Source organism: Centrocercus urophasianus, unplaced genomic scaffold (assembly GCF_019232065.1).
Source record: "Centrocercus urophasianus isolate 14NV4802_14NV808 unplaced genomic scaffold, USGS_Curo_1.0 seq_20, whole genome shotgun sequence".
NCBI classification, from domain to species: domain Eukaryota; kingdom Metazoa; phylum Chordata; class Aves; order Galliformes; family Phasianidae; genus Centrocercus; species Centrocercus urophasianus.
The window spans coordinates 16,386,366-16,409,860 of record NW_024884756.1 but is presented as its reverse complement, the minus strand read 5'-3'; the positions used below and the strand labels follow the sequence as shown (position 1 = coordinate 16,409,860).

General features: G+C 41.3%; 1 protein-coding gene across 1 annotated transcript in view; it reads right to left on the bottom strand.

The window, feature by feature from the left end:
• CHN1 (chimerin 1) overlaps nucleotides 1-23,495 on the bottom strand; it is an 80,259-nt gene that overhangs the window by 20,819 nt on the left and 35,945 nt on the right. Inside the window, exons 6-7 of the mRNA XM_042822221.1 lie at nucleotides 19,632-19,920; nucleotides 2,408-2,485 (exon numbers count right to left, since the gene is read on the bottom strand). Coding sequence (XP_042678155.1) covers nucleotides 2,408-2,485; nucleotides 19,632-19,920 — 367 coding nt within the window. The remainder of the gene's footprint in view (nucleotides 1-2,407; nucleotides 2,486-19,631; nucleotides 19,921-23,495) is intronic.

Genomic DNA, 23,495 nt, shown 5'->3' with positions numbered 1-23,495 from the left:
GCCATCTCCTCTGCTCTATGAAACCAGTACTAACTGCTGTGCAATAACCAATCTCCATTCCTCCTCCCTCCACTGAGATGCCATAGTACCTCCAGCGTAAGAGGATCTCTAAGAGTTTGTCATTTCTATGACTGATCAACATGACTGGTCCAAGCAGCAGCTGGGCAAAGGGTCAGGTCTTGTACTGCCTCGTGCCTGCACTACCAAGAGAACGTGGGCTGCGAGAGTGCAGAGCAGTGTCCTCCTTGCTGCAGGGCTCAGTTGCTTCTGGTCAGCCGAAATCTACGCCTTCATTTTGTTTCTTGTTTCAAATATCTACCACCAAGGAGAAGCCCAGAAAGGATTTTTGGGCTGACATTTCCTTCCTTCCTACAATGGGTGGCACATTTTCTGCTCGACAGACAACCTAGGGTTCTTCCTGAGGCATTATAAATGGTGATGTCTTTAGAAAATTTGGACAGATGTGAAGAACAATAAAGCAAAGAAGTACACAAGCCATTCATTTGAAATCTAGCACGTAATCATCCTGAAGGGTTTGCAGTTATTCCTTACAGAAAGGAGAGGAGCCACACTTAGCAGCACACCCCTCCAGGTGAGAGCACTTTGTTCTGCTCTTCTATAGCAAAGTTACCTGTGCAAGCTGACTGTATCTCACTGAGCTCAGAAACCAGCTGCTGTTAAAGGTAAATACTTCAACCTGCTGTACATGTAAAGGAACTACAACATGACTATTACGAAGAAAGCAACCTGCACAGGAAGCTTGTGCTGTACCTATGACCTTGGATCAGACATAAGCCTGTTTCAGAACAAGACCTGGAAAACTCACAGCTACACAACCATTCAGAAACAGCTTCAGGGTAAAAAAAAACCAACCAAACAAAAAAACCCACAACAACTAAACTCAAATGAATGAAAATCAAATTATCAGGTTCTTTTCAAAACAGCTGTGATTCAGACTGTTAAAGAAGAGCAGCTAAGGAACAGAGATGTCTGCAAAACTAAATACATACTACCCTACATAGGCCGTGGTACATGGGAAACCACTGCCTGCTGGCATCTGCAGGAACCACCTTTAGATTCTAAGGAACAAATGAAAGTTGCAAGATGCTTCAGATCTCTACGACAACTCAGGGTCTTGATGGAAAAAAAAAAAAAAAAAAAAAAAAAGCTCTGCATTTAGCTGACAGACAGGCAGCAGGGTTGGTCCATGCCAAGAGCTCATATTAAATGCTGTTTTTATATAGCATTTTGTTTTCAAGTTTGTGCTTCAGTGAAGAAGTCCAACAAAACATCCTGATCGTCCAAGGCTTCCAATTTTTGTCATCATCTGAACTGAAAAGTAGAAGGAAGTAGATAAAATCCAACAGCCTGGAGGTAAGTATGCACACATGCACATATGTGCACATTCACACATGCACACGTGTGATGGGAATGAAAATAAAGAATCTGAGATAATTAAAAAATTCATAATTAATTAAATCATCAGACACCTATGTGCCATTAATGGTTTTCCCTTCTCCTAAAGTTGATAAAAGCAAAAGTTATATAGGGTAAAAATTCATCAAAACAACAATATGGCCTTCATGTCCTGCCTGTAAGTTCATACTGACTGCTGCAGGAATTTGGGATGACATCAATTCACTCAGCCTTACAAACAAGGACTGCACATTATTTGACTGCCCAAGGTTAAGGTACTGAATCTTTACAGGACACTTATTACAGGCAGACACAAAACATGCATGTGCTGCATTGACACGTCTTAATAAAGAACACAAGGCATTTGTTGCTTACTTTTTAAAATCAGCACAATAGCGAGAAGCAACATAAAAGGCCAGGCAGATTTGGTTACACAGAGTAGTTGCTCATGTCAGCAGCTCCAGCAGCCCCATGTAAGCCACGCTCCTCTCGTCACACTCAGTTCATTAACACGAAGGGAAACACAGACCATCTGCTCTGTCCAGATGCAGCAGAACATGCTTCTTACCTCCAAAGCTATTTATCAGCGACAAACTGAGATCTCTTTAATCCTCTAATCAGATCTAAATGACTTTTCAGCATCACATCATGGTAAGTAAAACTGAACTAGAGCGACTTGAATGGAAAGAAAAGTTGGCAGGTTTCATCACTGCTGGCATCTCCCGGTACCAAACAAGTGTAAATGGAACAGATAACCTGGATGTGACAAATGGCATCAAACACACACACACACACACAAGCAACCAGCAATGGAACCCTCAGTGCTCTGAAGATGCCCAGCTGCTGTGACTGGCAGTGAGCTGTAACGGAGCAGGTAAGTTTCCGAGTCAGAGCCTGCAGATGTATGACTGCGCTGCAACACCGCAGCAATTCCAAGTGAAACCAACCCCCCACAGTACCCTTAAAAGAAATAAGCAGTGGAATTCCTTACCTTGAAGTTATGAATCTTCTCGTATTTGGGAACGTGCTCGTTTTCTTTCAGCGTTGCTCTTCTGACAAGCGATGTCAGCTGCGAATAAGCAAAGAGTTTCAGAGGTTGCCAGATCGTCACCGACGACTTCTGCGCGCCCAGCTTCATCCCCAGGGCTGCTATCAGCAGATCGGGCTGGCGGCCCTCTCGCTTGGAGTTGCGCACCGCCGATCTATTAGCTCTGTGCCCCGGCCACGACTCTTTGGACGGCATTTTGGAACTGACGGGAGGAGAGCCGGCCGCGCCGCCGCCTGTCAGGCTCGCTCTGACGGCGCCGGGAGGGGCATGGCAGCGGCGGCCCGCTGCAGGCACGGCTAGCTCGGCGGGACGCGGCGCTGCGGGGGGCTGCGCGCCGGCATGGCGGCACCGACCCGCAGCTCTTCCTTAGCCGGTGGCCGCGGCTGCGGAGCGCTCCCGCCGCCCCGCGTAGGGCAGAGTCGTGCGGCCGGCACCGCCCCGCGCCCCCGCCCCGCAGCCAATGGGGGCGGCGGGGCGCGGCGGTACCGGCGGGAGCCGGGCGGCGGGATGGGGGTGAGCCGGCACAGCTGCGTGGGCGCTGCGGGCACGGGAGCTGCAGACCCGGCCTTGTTCTTCTAAAGTCACTTCAGTCAGTGTGCTTGACGTAAACGGATGCTCGACAAACTCACGTCAGGTAACGACCTCTGCTTCCAGCGGGCAGCTCAGCTGCCTCCTGAAGCTTAGCCCGTGCCCCCCCCCAGCACAGCCCTAGGAGCCCAGCTGCCCTTCTGTAGCGCTCCCAGCACACCAACGGAGTCCCACCACTGGCACACACGACTGTGCATTCCTGAACAGTTCTCATCCGGGCAGCAGAACCGCACTGCTGGTCCATGCCACGGGGTGACCACCATGTCCCTTACACATGGTTGGCACCACAAGGACCTTTTGCTGTGACAAACTGCCTGGGGAAGGCAGCCCTGACTGCTTGGCGCAGGCTGCAGCACTGCAGCCGCTCTCCCTCCTGCAGCAGAGGTATTTTTATCTCTCATGACTCAGTAACAACCAAAGACAAGCGCAGTTTGTCGCAGACTTCTGGATGGAAATGGTGTGTTGCAGCTGGATCGTGGTGTCACTGCACAGCTCAGTTCTGCAGGTACTGCTGGCCATGAGCCTTTGGCATTCCCCTACATGGCCAGCACTACCCTGCCCCTGGGCTTTAATTACCTGCAGAGAGGCAAGCTGCAGAGACTGAAGTTCGACATACCATAGAATTGCTTGATCTTTCAGGATTCCTTCCAACTCATGTAGTCCAACATCCCTGCAGTGAACGGGGACATCTGCAGCTCGATCAGGTTGTTCAGAGCCTGGTCCTTATCTGCTTCACCAATCACTAATTTGTATTGCAAGCAAACTGCTAATAATCCAGACCCTGGCCAAACATAGAACAAAACTGCTCATACACAGGACCTTAGGAGTGCCTCAATACATGCAGGGGACTGCATGATCTCCCTACCAAGAGATGATCATCCAGTGGCTACCTCAGTCTGCATGGCTTGCTCTAAAACACTCATGTCCGCTGCAGGTGGATAGATGTGCTTCTCTCACATTCCTCTCCACATCCTTCTGATATGTGTCACATAGCAGTGGGAGATGAAGAAAAATGAAGAGAGAGCTCAGGGATGCCACAAACTGACCACCTCATCTTCACACAAATGTGAAACAGCAGGGCCACACGAGGAGGAAGCAGGCCTTCGAGCTCTTTCAGTCCCTTCTCCCAGCTCCAAGATTTCATTCCCAAAGACCACATTGGGTGAAAGTCCATGTGGAACAAGGTGGGTCTAAACCTGGCCCAGAGGAACCAATTGCTCCAAACCCAAAATTCCTCTGCTTTTATTTTGAAAAGGGAAAGAAACAGTTCGTACCAGGAAATAAACCCCTTAAAAATTGAATTTGTTTTGTTCCAGAGTACATTTACTATCAGAATTGACCTGTACTAATACCTGCATCATTTCACTGAAGAAGCAAGATAAAGCATTCTGAATTTTCCTTTCAGTCATTGGTAGAGGCATATTTGTAGAGGTTTTTTGTTTGTTTGTTTGACATACTTATTCCTTAATTATCAGTTTTCTTCTGTCTAAAGCTTTAGAACTGATTTATTTTCAATTGCACTTTAGAGTCACGTTAGTAGAAACTGATCTCTGGATCCTGGAAAATTAAATCTTAAGATTGCCAATAAAAGAGTAAGCACAACTACCCAACAGGGAAAGGTCGTATCTCATGGCTCTAATTATGAAAACACATAATAATCTGAAAAGTAGTTATAAGATTATGAATTTTAATTCTAACACTGCTTTGTGTTACAGTAATCTAACTAAGACCGCTGATTGGTTTTACATAAATCTGTTTCCTAGTGATCAGTGCAAAGCATTTTCTGCTGTTTACAGTTAGAGGAATGCTGCACACACATACAGCAAACAGCCCCTTACATGCACTGCTTGCACTGTATCTGTGCATACCAAAAAACTAGATTGAAATAAAGAGAAAACCATAAAGTTAGCCACTAAAAAAAACTAAGAAAAGCAACATTATCTATTTCTTACATATATATCCCTAACAGAAACCAGCGTTGCAGCTAAAATTCATCTCCAGAAAAACTGCTTTCAGATGATATCATCATACAACATCATTCTTCTGCCATTCACTAACTTTGGAGGTTTGCTATTGCAAGACAGCACTCTTAGCACAGCCCTCATCCTCTGCTTTGAAAACTGAACTGGAATACCAAATTTCTGTTGTACACACCTAACTGTTCATCCTGTGGGTCCGTGGGCAGGTCCAGATCCTGTACATGAGGTAATAAGAGTGCAGGGAGCAGCCCCTACAGGTGAGCCACCGCCACCGAGAGCACAGGCATGGCTCAGCTCAAGTCATGCAGGATGTGATTTCTCTCCTGACACTCTCTTCTGCTCTGGTCAGCCCATACTGCTCCACCTACACCCTTGATCGGCTCTTGATTCAAGACCTGCTCCATCGTGGCTCCTACATGTCCCCCCACTGGCCTCCCACAACACTTCCCACTGTCCAGAGGCAGAAACATGAAGAGCAAAGTCTTCCCCTTTCCACTTCTCAAAGTCAAGTCCCAATGCTATGTTATTTTTTATCAGTTTGTGGCAGTGCAAATGTTGATGCATACATTGGGCACACTGCAGGAGAAAGGAAATTGGAGAACTTTTTAAGTGAATATGTGACTTCACAGGGTTGAGGTGAACTGAAAACAGAATGACTGGAAATAATAGGCAGGCCAATCTCAGCAGAGCAGCCTCTCAGCCTTCATCGTTTTAGTGATCGAAACAAGCACTTAAAAAAAAAATACATAACTCAAGCCCAGAAACACAACAACCATTAAACAAGACGTGTTCAGAGGTTGCACATTGTACACATGGTCTAAAGGAAAAAAAAAAAAGAAAACCAAAGACCATAGCCTGCTATTTCAAGTCTTCACATTTGTCCAAAAATCTCAGCCACAACAGGGCTTCAATTTGGGAGTCTTACTGAGACACTGCTTTCCTTACTGCTCCCTGAAGCATTTCTTCACAGTGTGGTGGAAGCAGCTATTTTCTTGAGCCCTATTTGTTCTCCATGTTATTTGGATAATAAATGCATATTTTCTGGTGCTAATCTCACAATTAGTAAGTCTTATTATGAAGAATCTACAGAATTGATTTTAAAGTCATCCATGGCTCGCAGTAAATTCCAATTAGTCACTCTCTGAAAGTCACATTATGCAAGTTTAATCCAGTCATACAATTCAGTCAACATCAAATAATCTTTCTATAAAGGCAAATCAATGCCTTTCTCATTTGTTGAGGAATAAACTGAAATCACTGCAGGAGAAAAAAAACAAAAACAAAAACACAGAAGATGGAAACATCAGGTTAATCTCAGAAACCCTAAAAAAGGCTGGGCTTACTCAGACATCCTGAACTCCACACACATTTCCAGCACAAAAGTGTTTATTTTCACGACCACCTGGCTCCTCTCTCAAGCACAGTATCATGTTTTCTTCAGTCTTGAGAATGCGTGTGCAGCACACAGCAGGTTTTTCATTCTCATATGGTATTTTCATGTTGCAATGACTAAACATGCCTTTATTGTTTCAGACTATATATGTAATACAATCTCTTCCCTCTAAGGAATGCAATTTAATAACAATATTGACCAGCAGTTATTCTGCAAGCATTTTTTTGAGAATCGCAGCCTACTGTACACATCTCAAGGAATAGCATATTTGAAAACCAAACCTTCAACCAAACTTGTGGACAAGTAATGCCAGGCAGAGCCTCCATCCCCAAGTAAACTGTGTGAGCAGAGGGTAGGAATGCTACTTAAGAGTTCAGCCCAGTGCTGGTATTTCACAAAGGCGATGGGAAGGACCAGCGCGTCCTTTGGCCACCAGCCACAGCACAAGGCCTGCAGGCAGCACTGGGCTCACACAACAACCAAAGCGACAGAGATCCCCGTGCAACAAGCAACTTGCGTGCCAGGCAGCAGTACCCACTGCTGAGTTTGGGTTGAAGACGCGGGGGAACAGTGAAATCCTATCACTGAGAAAACTTCTGATTTTCATAACAGAACTCCAAGTGGACTGGCTCCTAATTAAATAGGATCTTTTCCCCAGTATACTATTTTTGAAGCTAAAGAAATGGCTACTTTTGAAATTTTTATGGTTTTACAAATTAGTTTTGATGACAACACTATATACTATTCCACAGCAGGTAACGTTAAACATTTTTATATCTAGAATTTAATAAAAGTTTAAAATAAAATGTTTTAACTGATGCTACATCTGTTTTTATAAAAAAAAAAAACTGAAATGTTTTTTAATTAAAACCTTACCAAGGTTGAGTCTGCATGAATCTCTGGCTTGCTTTGAAGTATGATAGTTTAAAAAGCAGAACTTGTTTTCTCTGGATAGTGATACAGGAGCAAGGCACTCCTCAGTGGCAGACAGTTTCTCTGCCAGTGGAAGGGGCTATCTTGGTACGTGACCACAGCTCCAACAATGGTATAAATGCAATAAAACACTCAAAGTTCCTCCAGACACAAGTTCAGGGTTTTTTTTTGTGGTTCTGGAGGACGCTGTAAACATCGAAACACGGCAAGGCGATGAGGACTGCTCATTGGGTTTCAGCCCACCATGACACTGACAGGCACTGCCAGATCAGGGCTGCAGAGTGACGCGTATTGCTGCTGGGACCCACAGGATGAACAGCTGGTGGAGCAAGGAGGCTGCCTGCAGGCCCTGCTGGCGTGAGGGAGCTATGCATTCCTGACCAAGGCATGACTGACTGGCGCTTGCTGCAGCGAGGCATTGCTCCAGCAAAAAATCCCTTGACTTGTGACACTTCAAGGCAAATCTTGTTCCAAAAATAAATTCAAAGTAACTTAAAAACGCCCCAAGACAACATACTGTATAGGAGCAATAATAGTAAAAATGTAATGCAAAACTGCAGTTGTGTGAGGATTACTCTAACAGCAAATACTGTTTGTAACTAACATGCTACATGTAAGTATCACAAGGCAAAACAGACCATTAGGCTAATATTTTGAAACTATAGGTAACTCATGATAATTTATTTTTTATCTGATCCACATTGTTAGAAGATTTTCCTAAGAGAGAGAAGGCACATAAGAACCTTAATCATACCCACTGATACGGGAGCTGGCCTGTCTCCTAGCAAGGGAATGTTGACAGTGGCTAAAAACTTCTTCATCACAGCCATGTAAGAATCACAATGTTAAAAGCAGGTATTATTATAAACTCCTGCAAATTTATGTAACTGAAAATTCATCGACTTGGGAATAACGGTACTCAGATAATCCACAAAGTCTTTCTTTCTATTATTACATTTCCTAGGTATTTTTAATTTATTCCTCACGGAACGGGAGTCTTGGATACTGCTATAGCATAGGAAGCAGTATGGAAATCTTTTTTTTATGTCTCATTAACATTCTCTTGCCTGATGTATAATATTCATTTCACATCTGAAGCATTAGATTGCAAGAGAAGACTAATAGCACTTTTTTTTGTTCTACATAGTAATTCAATTTAGAATGATTCAATATATGTTATAATTGAAAACCGCAGCTCATTAATTTCTGCAAACTCTCTGTATTTCAGACTACACCTGTTCCTTTGGCACATCCTGTATTTTGAATTCATCCACTTCTTCCTGAGCAGGCTATGTTGCTATGATACACGTGCTGTCAGAGTTTCTTTCTTCAACTTGCTCAGAGACCATAATCATACTTATTTAGCAAAAATAAGGAACTGCAAAGCCTTCTAATCTTTCTTTAAATAACTCTTAATTCAACTCCACGAATCAAGGTGAAAATATTTGTTACTCTGAAAGAAACCAGAGTTGCGACATTGGCAGGAAACACACACAACTTACAATGGTAAAAATCTGCTTATGGACCACCTCCTTCCAATGGCAAAAACGTGCTAATCCCACATGTCCATTGGCACTTCTGGCAGACCCCAACTAACAGTTATCTAGGTTCATCTGTGCTGTGGGCAGAGCTGCACCGCTGCAGTGGGTCTAGGTCTACGTTCATTTTACATAGTGTAATTAGGCAGACTGAGAAAGGCTGATCATCTTTCAGATGAGCTTCTCATGTTGGCCCCTTGTTTCCTTGCCATTTCCATCTCTAAGGATTGATTTGAAACTTGCAATGAAGGAAACCAGGGTGGAATTACACACTGCAAAGTCCCAAAGTCAAATTATCTGTTTATTGTCACCCATAATATCTAATCTCTGATTAGAGACTCAGAAAAAAAAACAAACAAACATTGTTTTACATTCTGTTGAACAATTTCCAACTGTTCCAATTTTCTCATTCTCCTTTCTCACATATGGTTCATCTTTCCTATTTATTCCCTCTAAGTTTTCTAATTAACATTTTTAAATGCTTCTGTCATGAAAATTCTTGTTGTAAAGGCAGGAAGCATTCCATTTCCCTAGAGGAAGCTATAGCTATTAAAATTTCTTACTTGTGACGAGCACTCAAGTAACCACTGTATCAAATGGCCAAAATCAGAATCTTGAAAGCAAACTTAACATTTTGATTTGAAAACCGAATCATTTTGAATGATTCAAAGTGGGGAGTGCAAATCTCCATCATAAACGTGGATTATTTATCTTCTGGGGAAGAAGCAGGAATCAGTACATGTACAGGTGGTACAACTTCTGTTACAGACAAGGACCTTTGCTTTAGGTTAGTTTATTTTTTTCATTCAGTGAGTCTGTAGTTTTTTGCTACTCAGTTTTCAGGTGATGTCTATTTCCAGCTGTCTCAGGTCCCACTCAGTAAGTCAAAGACCTGACAGTTCGGATATTAAAGGCATACGATCTTTGAACAGAAGCTCTTCTCTTGACATACAGGGCATGTTAAACATCAAAAACTAAGTCTGGGTTGTAGTTTTATTTCTTCAATTCAGTTATTGACAATGGCAATTACGTATTTATCCAGCATCACCGCTTGCTTCTTACTCAGTCACATTTTTCATTCTAAGTAACAATTTTTTATTTATACTTCCACCCTCAACTAGTGCTCAACTAGTGGTACTGCTCGGAAGATTTCTAATGTTGTTTCAATTTTCAGCAAGAGCTGTCTAAGAGAAAGCCCACAGAGTCTCCCAGTGAGCTCCCAGCCCCGTTAGTCTGCTGAGCAGTGAGCCTGCCTTACAACCAGCCTATGATGAAGGTGATTGTTTCCTAGCACAGGCTGCAGCTCGGTTTGGAGGCTGGATTGAATGGAAAACTGTCACTGAAGACTTTTAGACTCAGTGAAAGATAAAAACATCTGATACTTTTCAAAGATTTTGTTCGTTTGTTTCAAACACATTGTTACTCCAATCACCAGACAATTTCCAGAAATGCCTGAATGCAAACCCAATCCATTGTCACATTAAGTTTAGTAAATGCTCCAAGGCTTTTCCAGCAATGCAAAATCACCAGAAATTTTTAGGCAATATGTCATGTATCCAAGAGCTTAACGTGTAGAGCTTCTCAAGTATTTCACCCCTACATGCCAAACTGGAAATTTGGCTTTCCGATTCTTCACAGTATTCATCCTCTGTTCTCTCAGTTAGGAAGGGGGAAAAACCATTTGCCTTAATCAGCACCATTAATCCAATACACCAATTGGAAGCCATAAGAAAATGTACTAATTCAGATACACGTATGAATAAAGTTTACTATACGACTTTACGCTTTGTGACACTAGCTCTAATACCCCTTACACAAACTATTTCAACTGCTTTAGCTCTATTCAAAGGCAATAATCTCCACTAGAAAGAATATAGCTTAAGGGCATTATAACGTGTTCATCACTATAAGAAACATCATCCTGTGATTATCTTTGAAGTTGTATGGGGGTGAGGAATACTAGCGCTAAGATAACAAAGGACAGAGCAACATCTATTCAACAACAGTCAGATTTTTCAGCTTGATGGTTCTCATGTTGTTTTAACATTAGGACTGTAGTAACAGCAAATGCCAGAAAAACACTATTTCTAACTGCCGATGCCATGCACAAAAAAACATTAAATATGGAAAAGTTGAACGTTCTCAAAGTTAATGATATAAGGAAGACTTTAGAAGACTGTCAAAAGTTGCTGTCTTTGCTGCTAACTAGTGTGACAGGTTTGAAGCAATAAGAGCAAGTAGTTTTCTGAGCTTAGCAACAAAACTGCTTTCCTTACTTTGTTAAAATTCTGAAGAGAAAAATATTCAGCTAGAGGCTAAAACTAAGCATGAGAAATTTTATCTGCTGCTTGTGAAAGATCAGAAGGAAAGAAGCAAAGGCTTGAACAGATCTACTTTTGCAACATTAACCACAGGATAAAGGATTGCTCTTTTTTCTTTCATAGTCCAGTGCTTCCAAATACTTCATTTAGGCACCCTAACTACTTCTCTTTCTGCTGGGACTTAGACATTTCACTCTTTAGCAGTCTTACGGGTTTGGTAACCACTTATGAATAGGCAATTATTAGTGGCGCAGATGTGCCTGCCTGTCATGGGACTACCCAAGTGAATGGGTAATGACAGACCAGACCTTCACAGGTCCTCATCCTTTTCCATCTTTGTACAGAAGCCAACTAATACCTATTTGTACTTGTGAGCATGTAAACAGTGAACAGTATAAAATCCTTTCCCCTCCTCCCATCTACATAAAAATCAACCCCACGCTATAAATATTAATCTTAACTGAACAGAGATAGAGGTAAGTAGAGAAAATCCTTGGTTTTCTGACTCACAGTGCTGAGTTATGCAGGGTACAGAGTCTTAGAGGATAAAACAGAAGACATCCTGGATATTAGTTCACAGCAAAAGGTGCTACTCACACCACTTCCCGCTGCCTTGGGGAGTCTCATATTCAACGAGTGACCAGACCTGACCCTGCCTAGTTTATGAGATTAGACACAATCACAGCCCAAGGTGATTATCACCAGCTATAGAATGTCACATTATAAAGTCTAAGTGAGGTAAGAAACCTGTAAATAATAAAATTATCCTTTTATAGGTCTCTTTATTCAATAGTCCAGCCTGTTTCCTGGAGAAGTGATTAGTAATAGAAAATAATTAGGAGATGCCAGATGGGAGGAGGAGTTTTAAAAAAAAGAAAAAAAAAAAAAAAAAAAAAGACCCAACACACAGCTATGGAAACAGAATAACAAATGACAGAGTTGCCAGCAAGCAACCCACTGCAGTTCCTCACTGCCCAGGAAGCTTGTGGCGTGAGTGAGAAGTGGTAATCACACTCCTGCTCTGAGAGAGATCTGCCAGTTCATGCCTGGGACCACTAGAAGGACTATGAAGTTGTGAGAACAGAAAAACAAAGAAAACCAGTTTTAAAGAAAAGGCCTTCATTTCCATATATAGGGATGTGGGGCTTCCTCGCTATATATCTCAGCAGCCTTTCTGGGCGCCACAGGTAAACAGCCCCTGGACTTGGGAAGCAACAGGCTCCTCCTAGGACTGAAGCCACAATCTCTATCTTGAGTCTGACCTCTTTATTTCCATGCCCATCTCTTCAGATCCATGATAAAACCTCTCTCCACCTGAAGACGGCCCAGACCAAATCCACCTCTCTGATTTATTGTGAGCTGAGGGAGCTTCCTCCTTCCCTCCGCTAGCCTATGCCAATGAAAAAGGAAGGAAACGCCTGCCAGCCAACAACAGAGAAGCTATGGTCAGGTAAGAAAGGCAGTAAAAATGTAACCAGATCCAAACTATCGAATGTCAGAAACCCCGGAAAGGACTGCATTTTACTAGCAAGGGCTACACAGATATGCTTCTATCAACACTGAAAGCACAGGAAAAGAAAAGCACCTCATTCATCGCTAATGGCTTCATTTTATCAGCAACAACACAAGCAGTATTCTTCAGACTTAATTGCACAGCAATCATACTGCTTTACAGCCTTCTTAACGGTTTTGTTCAGCGTTCATTTTACAAAGGCTTGAGCAGGCACATGAATACAACGAGGGCAATTACCCCCTGTGCTTTTGTGGAGGGCCTGGTTTTGAGCCTGAGGGACTACCCCTAATTTCATATGGCAGTTGGCCCCTTGGTATAATTAAACATTGGACTTTACAAAAACTCCACCTCTGTGTATAGACCTCACGTGCCAGATCACGAAAAAGCTACACTTACTTGACAAAGCAGAAGGCAATGAGGCAACTCTTCTCAGCGAGCAACTAAGTGACAGGCACCTACAAAGCAAGGCTAAACTGGGATGCTGATCCTCGGCTATGCATATCCACAGCGCAGCAGTGAGATGGGAGGCATACTGTGCATTTGAAATGCAACCTGACCCAAGCTGCTCTTCACTTCGAAGTTTGTGTGGCCTTAATTGCTTTTAACTTTGCACTAGTACTAGACCAGCAGTATATAGTCAGGCTATCAACACAGACACGTAGCTTTCACTTCATGGTAATTCTCCACATCACTCTGTGACCATTACATTAACGTGCTTTAGAAGCACAGGTAGGTGAGGTTCTGGAAGGTTAAATGGAATCAGCTGGGATGCCATTCGAAAAGCACAGGAACTAAGAGGGCACAGCTGAGTGCCAACAAGACTAGCAAGGAAAGAAGATGACAGTTTGCCTGGGAAAATCAGTTGAGCCAAGGAGCTGTGTTTAGCACTGGAGTGGAGACACTGGTCCAGCTTGAGACCCTTGAGAAGAGTCTGGCTTGCTAGTATACCTTCTGCAAGCACAGAGCACTAGTGAGAGAGGAACAAGATATTCTGTGACCTGGGGATTCAATTAGCAAACTTCATGCTTCATTTGGAAGCACTGAATCTTAAAACAAGATCAGTTTATATAATCTTTTTAGTGTATCAATTTTACTGCCACACTGAACAAGTGCGTTACTCTCAGTGACTGTGAGCAGAAAAAGCACCCTGCAGAAAGGAACTTTCTCCTGGTGATGCCTGCATGCTGAACAGCACGTGTGATTAGCTCATCTTTCTCAGGTCTTAATAAACATACAGTTAAGTTGAAAACATATGTGCTTATAAAACATAAAGCTGCCATTTACAGTCTTATTTTGAACTGCATATGCCATATGTAATGGCAGATATGTAGTACTAGGTCACTGCCACCAGAAATGCCAAGGACCAGAAGGGAAGATGAGAAAGACTGAAGTAACCTCTGTGGAGCATAATGTTGCTGATGTACTGCAGCAGCTACCTAAAAAGCAGACTCATCCTTCGTTCCATTAGGAGCTTTCTTGATATTGACAAAATTGTCTGTGCTTTGAAGCCTCTGCTGAAAGATGGGCTAAGCCCAGAAGAAATAAATAGAAGTTTTTGCCTTCCACAGAGTTATGTTTTATTTATAAATTACATTAAACTTCCAGAATGATTGTCACAGACACCCGCGCAGGGACTGGGGAAGAACATTTGTGAGAAAAGAGTTGACAATCTCCTCAAGTTAACCCATGGGATTCTTCAGTGCTCGGCCTTGTGTGTCTTTAAGTGTACTTCACGGTAAACGTTTATAAGCTGTACGTGTAACAGCATTACTGCTTTGACACTACCTTTGATTTAGCTACAGCTTGTCTAGGGTGCCAGACCTTACACATCCATCTTTTCTGATAAAATCATTAATTCGATTAAGTGGAACTATTTCAAACAGCTTCCAGCATCAAGATTTCCTCACTCCCAAAGCACCAAAGTCTTCTTCTGTGATCACTAAGGCCTTGTCTTCATTCCAGCCCACGCTGCTCCCAGCCTGGGCGTTACGGGTGCCAATGCAAAAGTTGCCTTCTTCCATTACAGACTTCCCTAAAGGGGATTATGCTTCTGCAACAGAATACTGTATCATTCTCAGCTACATTCTCTGATATTCTTTCTCTGAAAATAAAATGAACCACTGTGGAGAGAGATTTTGAGCAGATTTAACTAACAGATTTGAGCGAGAACAAGAGCAGATAAACAGTAGTGCTCTTAGTGAAATTACCAGTGCTGGCTCAAGATTGGGAAATGAGACTGGTCCTCTGGGAGCAACCATAACGGTGACCCTCCATTTGGGATGTGGAAGCTGGTATGAATCCATTAAAAATGTACACAGATATTGCAATTAACTTTGTGCTCTGGATTATCTTTTGAGGCAGGCTCAAAAGCAGGTTTCCTACTAAAATGACATACATTTACATTTCCAAATCTCCTTGAACAGAGTTGCAGACAATCAGCCTTCATCACTACAGAGGAAAATAAACGGTATCACCTCTCAGACCATAAAAAATAGAACAAAAGGGTGATTTTGTTGTATAATTGCTGCACAAACCTTCTCTCAATTCTTTACATCTATGGGAATTGGACTGAATGTAGCACAGTTTAGAAGGGGGTTTCATCTGATTTGCTATTACTGCAGCTTCTTGAAGAAACAGCACTTGTCACCAGTGTAAACAAGAATAGATACGATTCAGTTGCTATCCTAACACTAACTTCAGTATTTCATTCTGAAAGACAGGAGAGCTGATAACTGATTATTTTGTTTTCTCATAACAGATGTTAAATTTTGGATAAATCATATACCTTACATTAATATCTCAAAGCATGTCAAAACGAAAAAAATAATTTCACGTTTTGCAGGGCTTTCAAGGATTTTGATGTATGTATCTAGGTATTTATTAATTTCATAGAGCTACCAGTTTTGTAAGGTATTTAACTCAATCAAGTCATCTCTTTCAAGGCCATAATTACCCCTGAGAGAGGAAAATGTTCAGAAATCCATCAGTATTCAAGGCACGAGAGGAACAGTAAATCTTGTGATAGTGGGTATTATTTCCATCCCCACATTCGGCCATCTGACTGAATCCACATGGGAAGCCCCTTTCAAATGAATCCCAAGCCTGTCTCTAAACAGACAAACCACGATGGCTGCACAATTGAGTCCTGTACAATCTGCAGACTGTTTTGGGAACCAGCAATACCCTTATAGCATGGCAGCTAAAATATCCATTCAGGGCACTGGAACACGTCAAGCCCTCTCCCATTTTCAATCTCCACTGCTCCAGTTATCTATTTAATTCTTTCACAGGTTACGAAAATCATAAATCAGTACCCAGTAATTTTATTTTCAAGTTCTACAAAGTAAACAGTAAAAATCCTTCTCATAACCAGGGAGGCAGAGTAGAGTGCATAATATTCTCATGCTTTTTCTATTAAGAGCTGCAGCTTAAATCACTCCATAGTGCGGTCTGCTGCAGGACTCAGTACTTAGGAGTATTGTGTCCTACAGTTCTCATCTACTGACTGTAATTTTTGCCTTTTATGGTCTTCAAAATACTTCCCCTTTCCTAAAACACATTTTTAACGCATTGAATATAACAGGTCACTTAGCATACAACGAGTTCTTCTAATACAGATTAATAGCTGAAAAGAGTGCAGAACAAACGAAGCAGTATTAGTGCATGCCAGGAGGGATCTAACATACATCAGTGGTGTTCTCTGCCAAAGCCCCATACCAAATTCATGGCTAGGCAAAGTGCTCTTTAATATTTAACTCTCAAGTTGGAGGTGTGTTCTCTGGCTGCCCAATTTCCTCCACTTGATTTTATGTCAGGAAGTGAAATTACACTCCCACCAGCTGTTCCCCAGCCAGTGCACATGTCTCTTTCCTTTTCTTCTTCTGAAGGATTTATCTTTTGTACATCACTCACACAGGACTGGGAAACAGTCACAAAGCTTAGAGTTGGATCTGAACATCCACTGAATCTGCAAATCTGGGAGCATATTTAGTCTCAGTACTCAAGACCTAGACTTTTTTCTCTGTTTACAGAGGAGAAACAGACAGTGATAATTGAGGGAGAAGCTTCCTGACAACAGTAAAAAGCTGATAAAGGTGCATTAGTTGCCAAATATTGCACTGTGCAGAAATTTTCTTCATCACCATTCCCAAGTCAGTGTTATAGTACACAGCTTTTGCTTTTCAGATGATAAGACAACTTTTTTTTTTTTTAAATTATTGTATTTTGGACAATTTTCTTTGCATTCTCTGCTAGAATTGTCAATGTTGATTCAGTGATATACTCTTGATACTGAATAATTCCTCTTGCCAAAGGTAAATAGAAAATACCTGACCTATTCATCAATGTCCTGCAAGAAAGCTTCCTTCTACCATGGCTAAATTATTCAAGTGATTGCTCATAATAAGGCTGGGAGTATGTGATTATAAATTGAAATTTTCAAGTAAATATCAGTAAGAAGCAGGAGCCCGCACAAAAAGGGTACAGTGACCTTCCAAGCAACTTAGTAGAGGACATACATCAACAAAAAGCTCATAATCTAGAAGGTCTCCTTTCCCCACCACTCCTGCAGCGCACACACATCCCTTGCATGAGACACTGAGCAAGGCCACTGCTGCGTTTCTCTCCCTCCCCACATCCTACAACTTACAGAGGACAGAGGAAGGATTTGGCAAGCTGTGCCCAGGGCTCACTGCAAATGCTGAGGTTGCTGCTGGGACCAGGTACCAGTCACATGGCTGAGCATCTCGTTCCCCTTGGAGATTTGCTGGGTGAGGTAACACGCTGCGTGAGGTAACACTTGGCGGTCTCTGCCATTTTCCAGCACGGGCGCTAAGAGGTGGACACAGGCAGCAAAGGTGTGACCTCTCTGCCACTCCACAGTAAAAGGAATATGCTGTGCCTTTCCTGTGCAGCCATGAGTAGTGATTCCAACTGGCAATTACTTTAAATTAAACTGGAATCTCCACATTTAACTGCACTGACATGACTGTGTGCCCCACTGTGTCCATGTCAACGAGGTTCCAAGGCATATACAGTGAAGAGATTCAAAAGCTGGGCTTTAGGCTGGCAACCATTACCGCAATTCAGCCACGTTTCAGACAAAACAACTTGAGTTGCTTGTAACTTCCCAACAGTGTGGGATGCTGCAATTACACAACTGACCTCTCAAAAAGTTTTTCACCTAAAATTTCAGTATGCGAGAAATGCTTAATAGGTATCAAACTATCGAATGAAAAATATCTGAAACAATATTTACACTTTGCTGATGAGTCTGACATAACACCATGAATTGTACAAAAACCCCAGCATCTTTCAGCAATAGTAATCAAAATCCCTTTTCCATCAGTCTAAAAAATGTTGTGGCAGAACAGTCGTGTTGTCACTTGAAAGCTGCTACATGCAGTAAGAGTCAATTTTACCCAACCAAGCCAAAGTGGTGGCTTCCAGAACTCATACAGAAGATTTTTACCCAGGCTTTGCATTACAATGAACCCTCCATGATAACACAAAGAAACTCTTTTGAAACAGCATGCTGCAAGTCAGTGGCAGTCAGGAGTGGTCACACCCCTACCAACAGTACTTAACAGGCAACAAATCCAATATTAAGTATGGCCAACTAGTATCAATATGCCCATTGGGATTTCTTTCATTAAAACTGTCTGCCTGAAGTAAGACAAACTGAGATTCACTCTTGAACCACGTTGGTAGCTTCATCTCTCAGTATATTCAGCACAGGTCTGGTGCTTCAGACTGCTGAAGAAGGATTTGAAGGACCAAAACTACGAGCCTCTCTTTGGACTCTGAACACAACTTAGTTTCATTATGATGCTTGTGTATGTTGGAAATCATTAGTGAGACCCCTTCTTCCCCTCAAGACAAACTGCGATCACAGACATATTTCTGATTGGAAAAACAAACACATGTTCCAAGCTAAGGCTAGTATTTCTTCAAAGCATTAAAAGCTTGTTAGATACTCCTAATGTCACTGTGAAGTCAGTGAAGTGAGGGAGCAAATTAGATTATTATACATGCATTCACACATAAACATATGTAAGAATATACTTTAAAGAGACTTTAACATGCTGGCCTTTCAATAAACAAAGTAATTAGCTTAACATGATGGAATCTATATTTTGCTTTCTTTTAAACAGTCTCCATCAAGTGAATAATGTTTCAGGCAGCTGCTTTGTCTGCTTGATGCCTTCCCACCTCCTTTAATATTTGTTTTCACTGGTTCTAAGATTTCTTTTTTGTTCGTTTTTCTTTTTTGATCCACAATGCAGTCAGTTCTCAGCTGATAATGCAACTCTCTGAAGAGAGCAATCTTTCTTCATAAGTCTGGCTGAGGCAAAAAATAGCACTGTCAGCTTCTGACAGACTGAACTTAGCCGAGTGAAATGTTTTAATTTTTTATCATTTTAATGAACAGACTTATTTATAATGTGGATGACTTTACTGTCACTGTATGCAGACTGCAGCAGAGATTATGGAGTGCATTTTGTTTGGGAAACACGGTAAGGAATGTAAGGAATACATTTTTTTTACCAATGGGCAATTGTTTTAGACACTGCAAACAACCTCAAGATGAAATATTCTTAGCCTACTTGAAATAAAGGAATGACTTAATGGTAACATCTGTAATAGTGAAAAAAACCTGAAGAAAGGAACCTTACAATGACAAATAACAAATTTCTGAATCTGAAATTTGCAATATGCACAAGTACACCATTAAAAAAAAACATGGAAACAATGTAAAATATTACCACTAATGCAATACTAGAAATAATTGTGTAGACTAAATATCTACAGGTAATTTTAGTACTTTATAGTGGGATGGGAAGGTTAAATGTATAAAATAAAAGATCTAACAGAAAGAAGAGTATGGGTTAACAATTGCTTACCCTCTTTTCTGCTACCTCATCCTCTCCTGTAGAGTCTTTGCCATCATGTGCATCTCTCAGGGTTGGCATATGTTTTTTGTGTGCTGGCTCTCTGTTTAAAGTTGTATATCCTATGTGTTCATAAATTGGATTTATTGTCATCTTGGCAATGTATTCTGCTGCCTTGGTTTCAATATAAAGAGTAATCAATCCATCTGTCACCAGGTCATGGATGGACTCAAAACGTTTCTCCCCAACAAAGTGCTTTCCATCGTAGTAGAGTCTGAAGTTTCTGGTTTGACTTCCAAATCTGCCTCAATGAAATGGGAAAGTATTTTTTTAAAATAACAGTAAGCAAAAACAAAGAAGAGCAATCAAGCCTTTGCAAACAATAAAAAGTACTTTATCACTTAAAGCTGTGACTAAGCTAAGTCCAGTTCAGATGTGACTGAAAAACTCAACTACTGCTTAGGACAGATAGGAAGGAGAGATTAACAACTGCAGATAGATAGCCAAAACAATAACTGTCCCGGAAGAAGCTGTTTATTCTTGTATTCTCTTAGCCTCTCGATTATTCTGTGGAAAAACTGAAAATTACTCCATGTTCTTTATGGCGTTTTTTAGTACTTTACTACTGCACCGCTGTAGTCAGTTTGCCTGGCTCTAATATGAAGGGTTCTCACAATAAAGTCCTCTATTACAGCTGATCAATATGGAGTTTTGATGCAGTCTCAGACTTCTGCACCTCTGCTTTCTTGCTGGAAGAGGCCATTCAGGGCTCAGCTTGGCTTCAGTGCCAACAATTACAGTGAAGCAGAACTGCTGCCAGCAGTGGAGCAGCACAGGACGAAATGGCACAAGGGCAAACATTCTTTATTCCTGGCCAAAGGCCAAGGACTAACTCTTCAAGCTTTATACAAAACTCCTTCTGTGTTATGGTTGTTAAGTCCTGAGCTTCAAGCAGATCTCTGTAACATGCATAACACGTAAGCTATCTGATGCTAGGAATTCTGCAGTCTGGATGCAATCAGACTTTGATGCAGTCTTTAGGCAACCACAAGTAGGAACACTGATTTTACCTGAATATCAGCATTTTTCAAAATCTATACTTTGAACCTTTAACAATTTGCTGCCTGAAAGTAATCTCACCTTGTAAAACACACCCGTGTTTGCACTTGGAAACAACCAATGCATTTTGTGCAGAGAAGACAGAGGCAAGGAACTTCTTTCATAGTTCACTTAAGCGTTGTTGGTCAGACAGCAGGAAGGGTGCTGCTCGGGGCACTGGGCTTCTTTGTGAGGTCAGATAAGCCAAATGCATATTGGAAACTAAATTTGGAAGAATGAATTGCTTTCATTTCACAATCAAAAGTTTCATAAAAGATGTTAAGGAAAAACACTGGTGCTTTGCTGAAGTGATTTCTTTCCAAAGGGGCCTAAGCATATTAGACCTTGCTTCGGGTGAAATATACATGCAATCTTTCTGCAAGTATGGGCAAAATCATTTGTTCTTTGATGTGTAATTTTTCCTCTTGTTTTCTGAATCAAAATGCCAAACTTGACAGTGACTGTAATTTCAGGAGCTACTACATTTGAAGTACACTTAATTGTGAAGCAACGCATTCCTGGGGAGCTCTCAGGAACCCACATCTGGCTCACTAATAATAGAAGACATGTTGTGTAGAAACTACGTGGCATTTTACTGGAAATTAATTGGAACATATATTCACATTTTTATGCCACACAAACAAAATGTTCACCGTATCACACTGAAAAGCAAGACGTTAGAAAGCAACAGGAAAAAATGCATTTTTACCCAACAATAATTTGATCACAAACACAATTTGGAGTGAAAACAAGACATTGAGAAAGCAGAAAGACATGTCCCAGGTTAGAGCAGAAGGGGTAGGAATATGTTCAGGCTCACTCTTCAAAGCATCTTCCTTCCAGGCACATGCTAGACAACATTTTTTAGAAGACTGGGCATAAATCAATTTTAATTGGACTTTTAATTCACTAATGAATTTCTTGTTCCTCTCACACATTATTTTTATTGGTTATACCAATAGCTAGATGTGACCAGTATCATCCCAACATCTCCTCAAGCTGCCTATCTCTATTTCCATGTTTTTTACTTCCTTCCCTGCAACAGTAAGCTTTCTGAGGCATGCACTGTCTGCAAGTTGTGTATTCACACTGCACCAATCTGCAAGAGGGACCAGTCTATCCTGGATCTCCTGAGTGGCACAGCAGCACAAATACTTTACTGTATAAAGAGGCAAAACTGACTCAATTTAGAATGTGACAGGAAAGTTTTGCCCATGTGACATTTTCCTTGCATGCCCTCTGCTATCCGTAAGGTCAATGTGAGCTCAGAGTGCTCAGCACTGCACAGTGCCAAAGCAAGTGCAACCTTCACTGCCTCCTGCTCAAGTCAGCAGGAACGACGCACATGGAGCACAGACAGCGTTAGAATTTAGCAAAAACAGTAAGTTTGAAGACAAAGAATAATGGGCCTAAATGATAATATCCAATAGAATGATTTTTATTAAGAGACGCATCAGGTGAATTGCTGCTCTCATTAGTAACATATGCTCTGGCAGTACTTACAGCAGAGCTTTAAAGAAGCAGAAGGTCACTTGTGGCTCTTAGCTTTCTAGGAGAGAAAGTATTATGCTAATCTTATCGAGAAAAGATAAGGCACAGAAAATCTTCTCAGGGCTGATTACTACCCATGGTCTCTGCTTTAATAACATCCTTCAGTCTAAAACAAAGTTCTGAAGATAGCCAAATGCAGAGAACGATCACAAGTTTTTCAAAGATTTATGCTCTTCCCACTGGGGTCAGCAGGTGCATGGCTGTACCCCAGCTGTTTTACTGAACAGCCCTTATGCTGTACATCTGTTCACACTGCTGCCCATAAAGCATGAAAGATACCACAAGGAATAGGATTCCCTAAAGGGCATCATCTTTATCCCACTACTGACCCACATTTCAACACACAAGTACACAGTTTTAGTTCTTTAACAACACTCAAACTTAAACTCATCTTTTAAACCTCGCAAACAGGCTGAAACCTCTTCCCATATGGATCAAGAGAGTAGAACATCCATCCCTTTCTGTATGCATGGCCTCCTAAAGGTGCACTCAACCTCCTCAGTTCAAAATACCTTGAGATAATTTAACAATTAGCTCTTAAGGAAAGGTATTTAGACAAACAAGTTACTCTGTGTCAATGCCATAATTGCTTGGAAAAGGTGTTTCAGGGGGTGAAAATTGAATGGTTTGCCTTTATCTGCTTTTCTATTTGTTCCGCATCGAACTGTTTTCTCTCTGTTCATTTCTTATTGGAAACACTGTGGGGAAATGTATTGTTTTTTAAATTGAATAGCATTAACAACAAGGAAGAAAAAATCCACACAAATCAATGCACCAAGAATCTTTTACAAAGACTGTACCATCAATACAATGTCTGATAACTCTACAATTTACCTTTCTCAAACTCATTTAAATTTCTCAACACACAACGATACTATTTTGATGAAATTACAATATAAACGCAAATGTACAAACCCATTTGGAAATGATCAATCCAAATTTAATCTTCAGTCTTATTTAATGTTATGGTTTAATTTTTTTCATTAGCAAGAATATTTCCTTATGTTTACCTTCTATAACATTATTGCAGCCTACTTTATACATCACCGTGGAAACTAAGTAGAGCCAGGATTTGATATTTCAACTTCCTGATGGTCTTTTCCTAAGGGCAAGCATTAGTACCAGCTGTTTTTTGTTTTAGAAATAGAAAACAGGACACAAATAATGTACGTTCTTTTGGATTAAACAAGGGAACATTAGATGTTTTTCCAAGAAAAAGAAATAGAC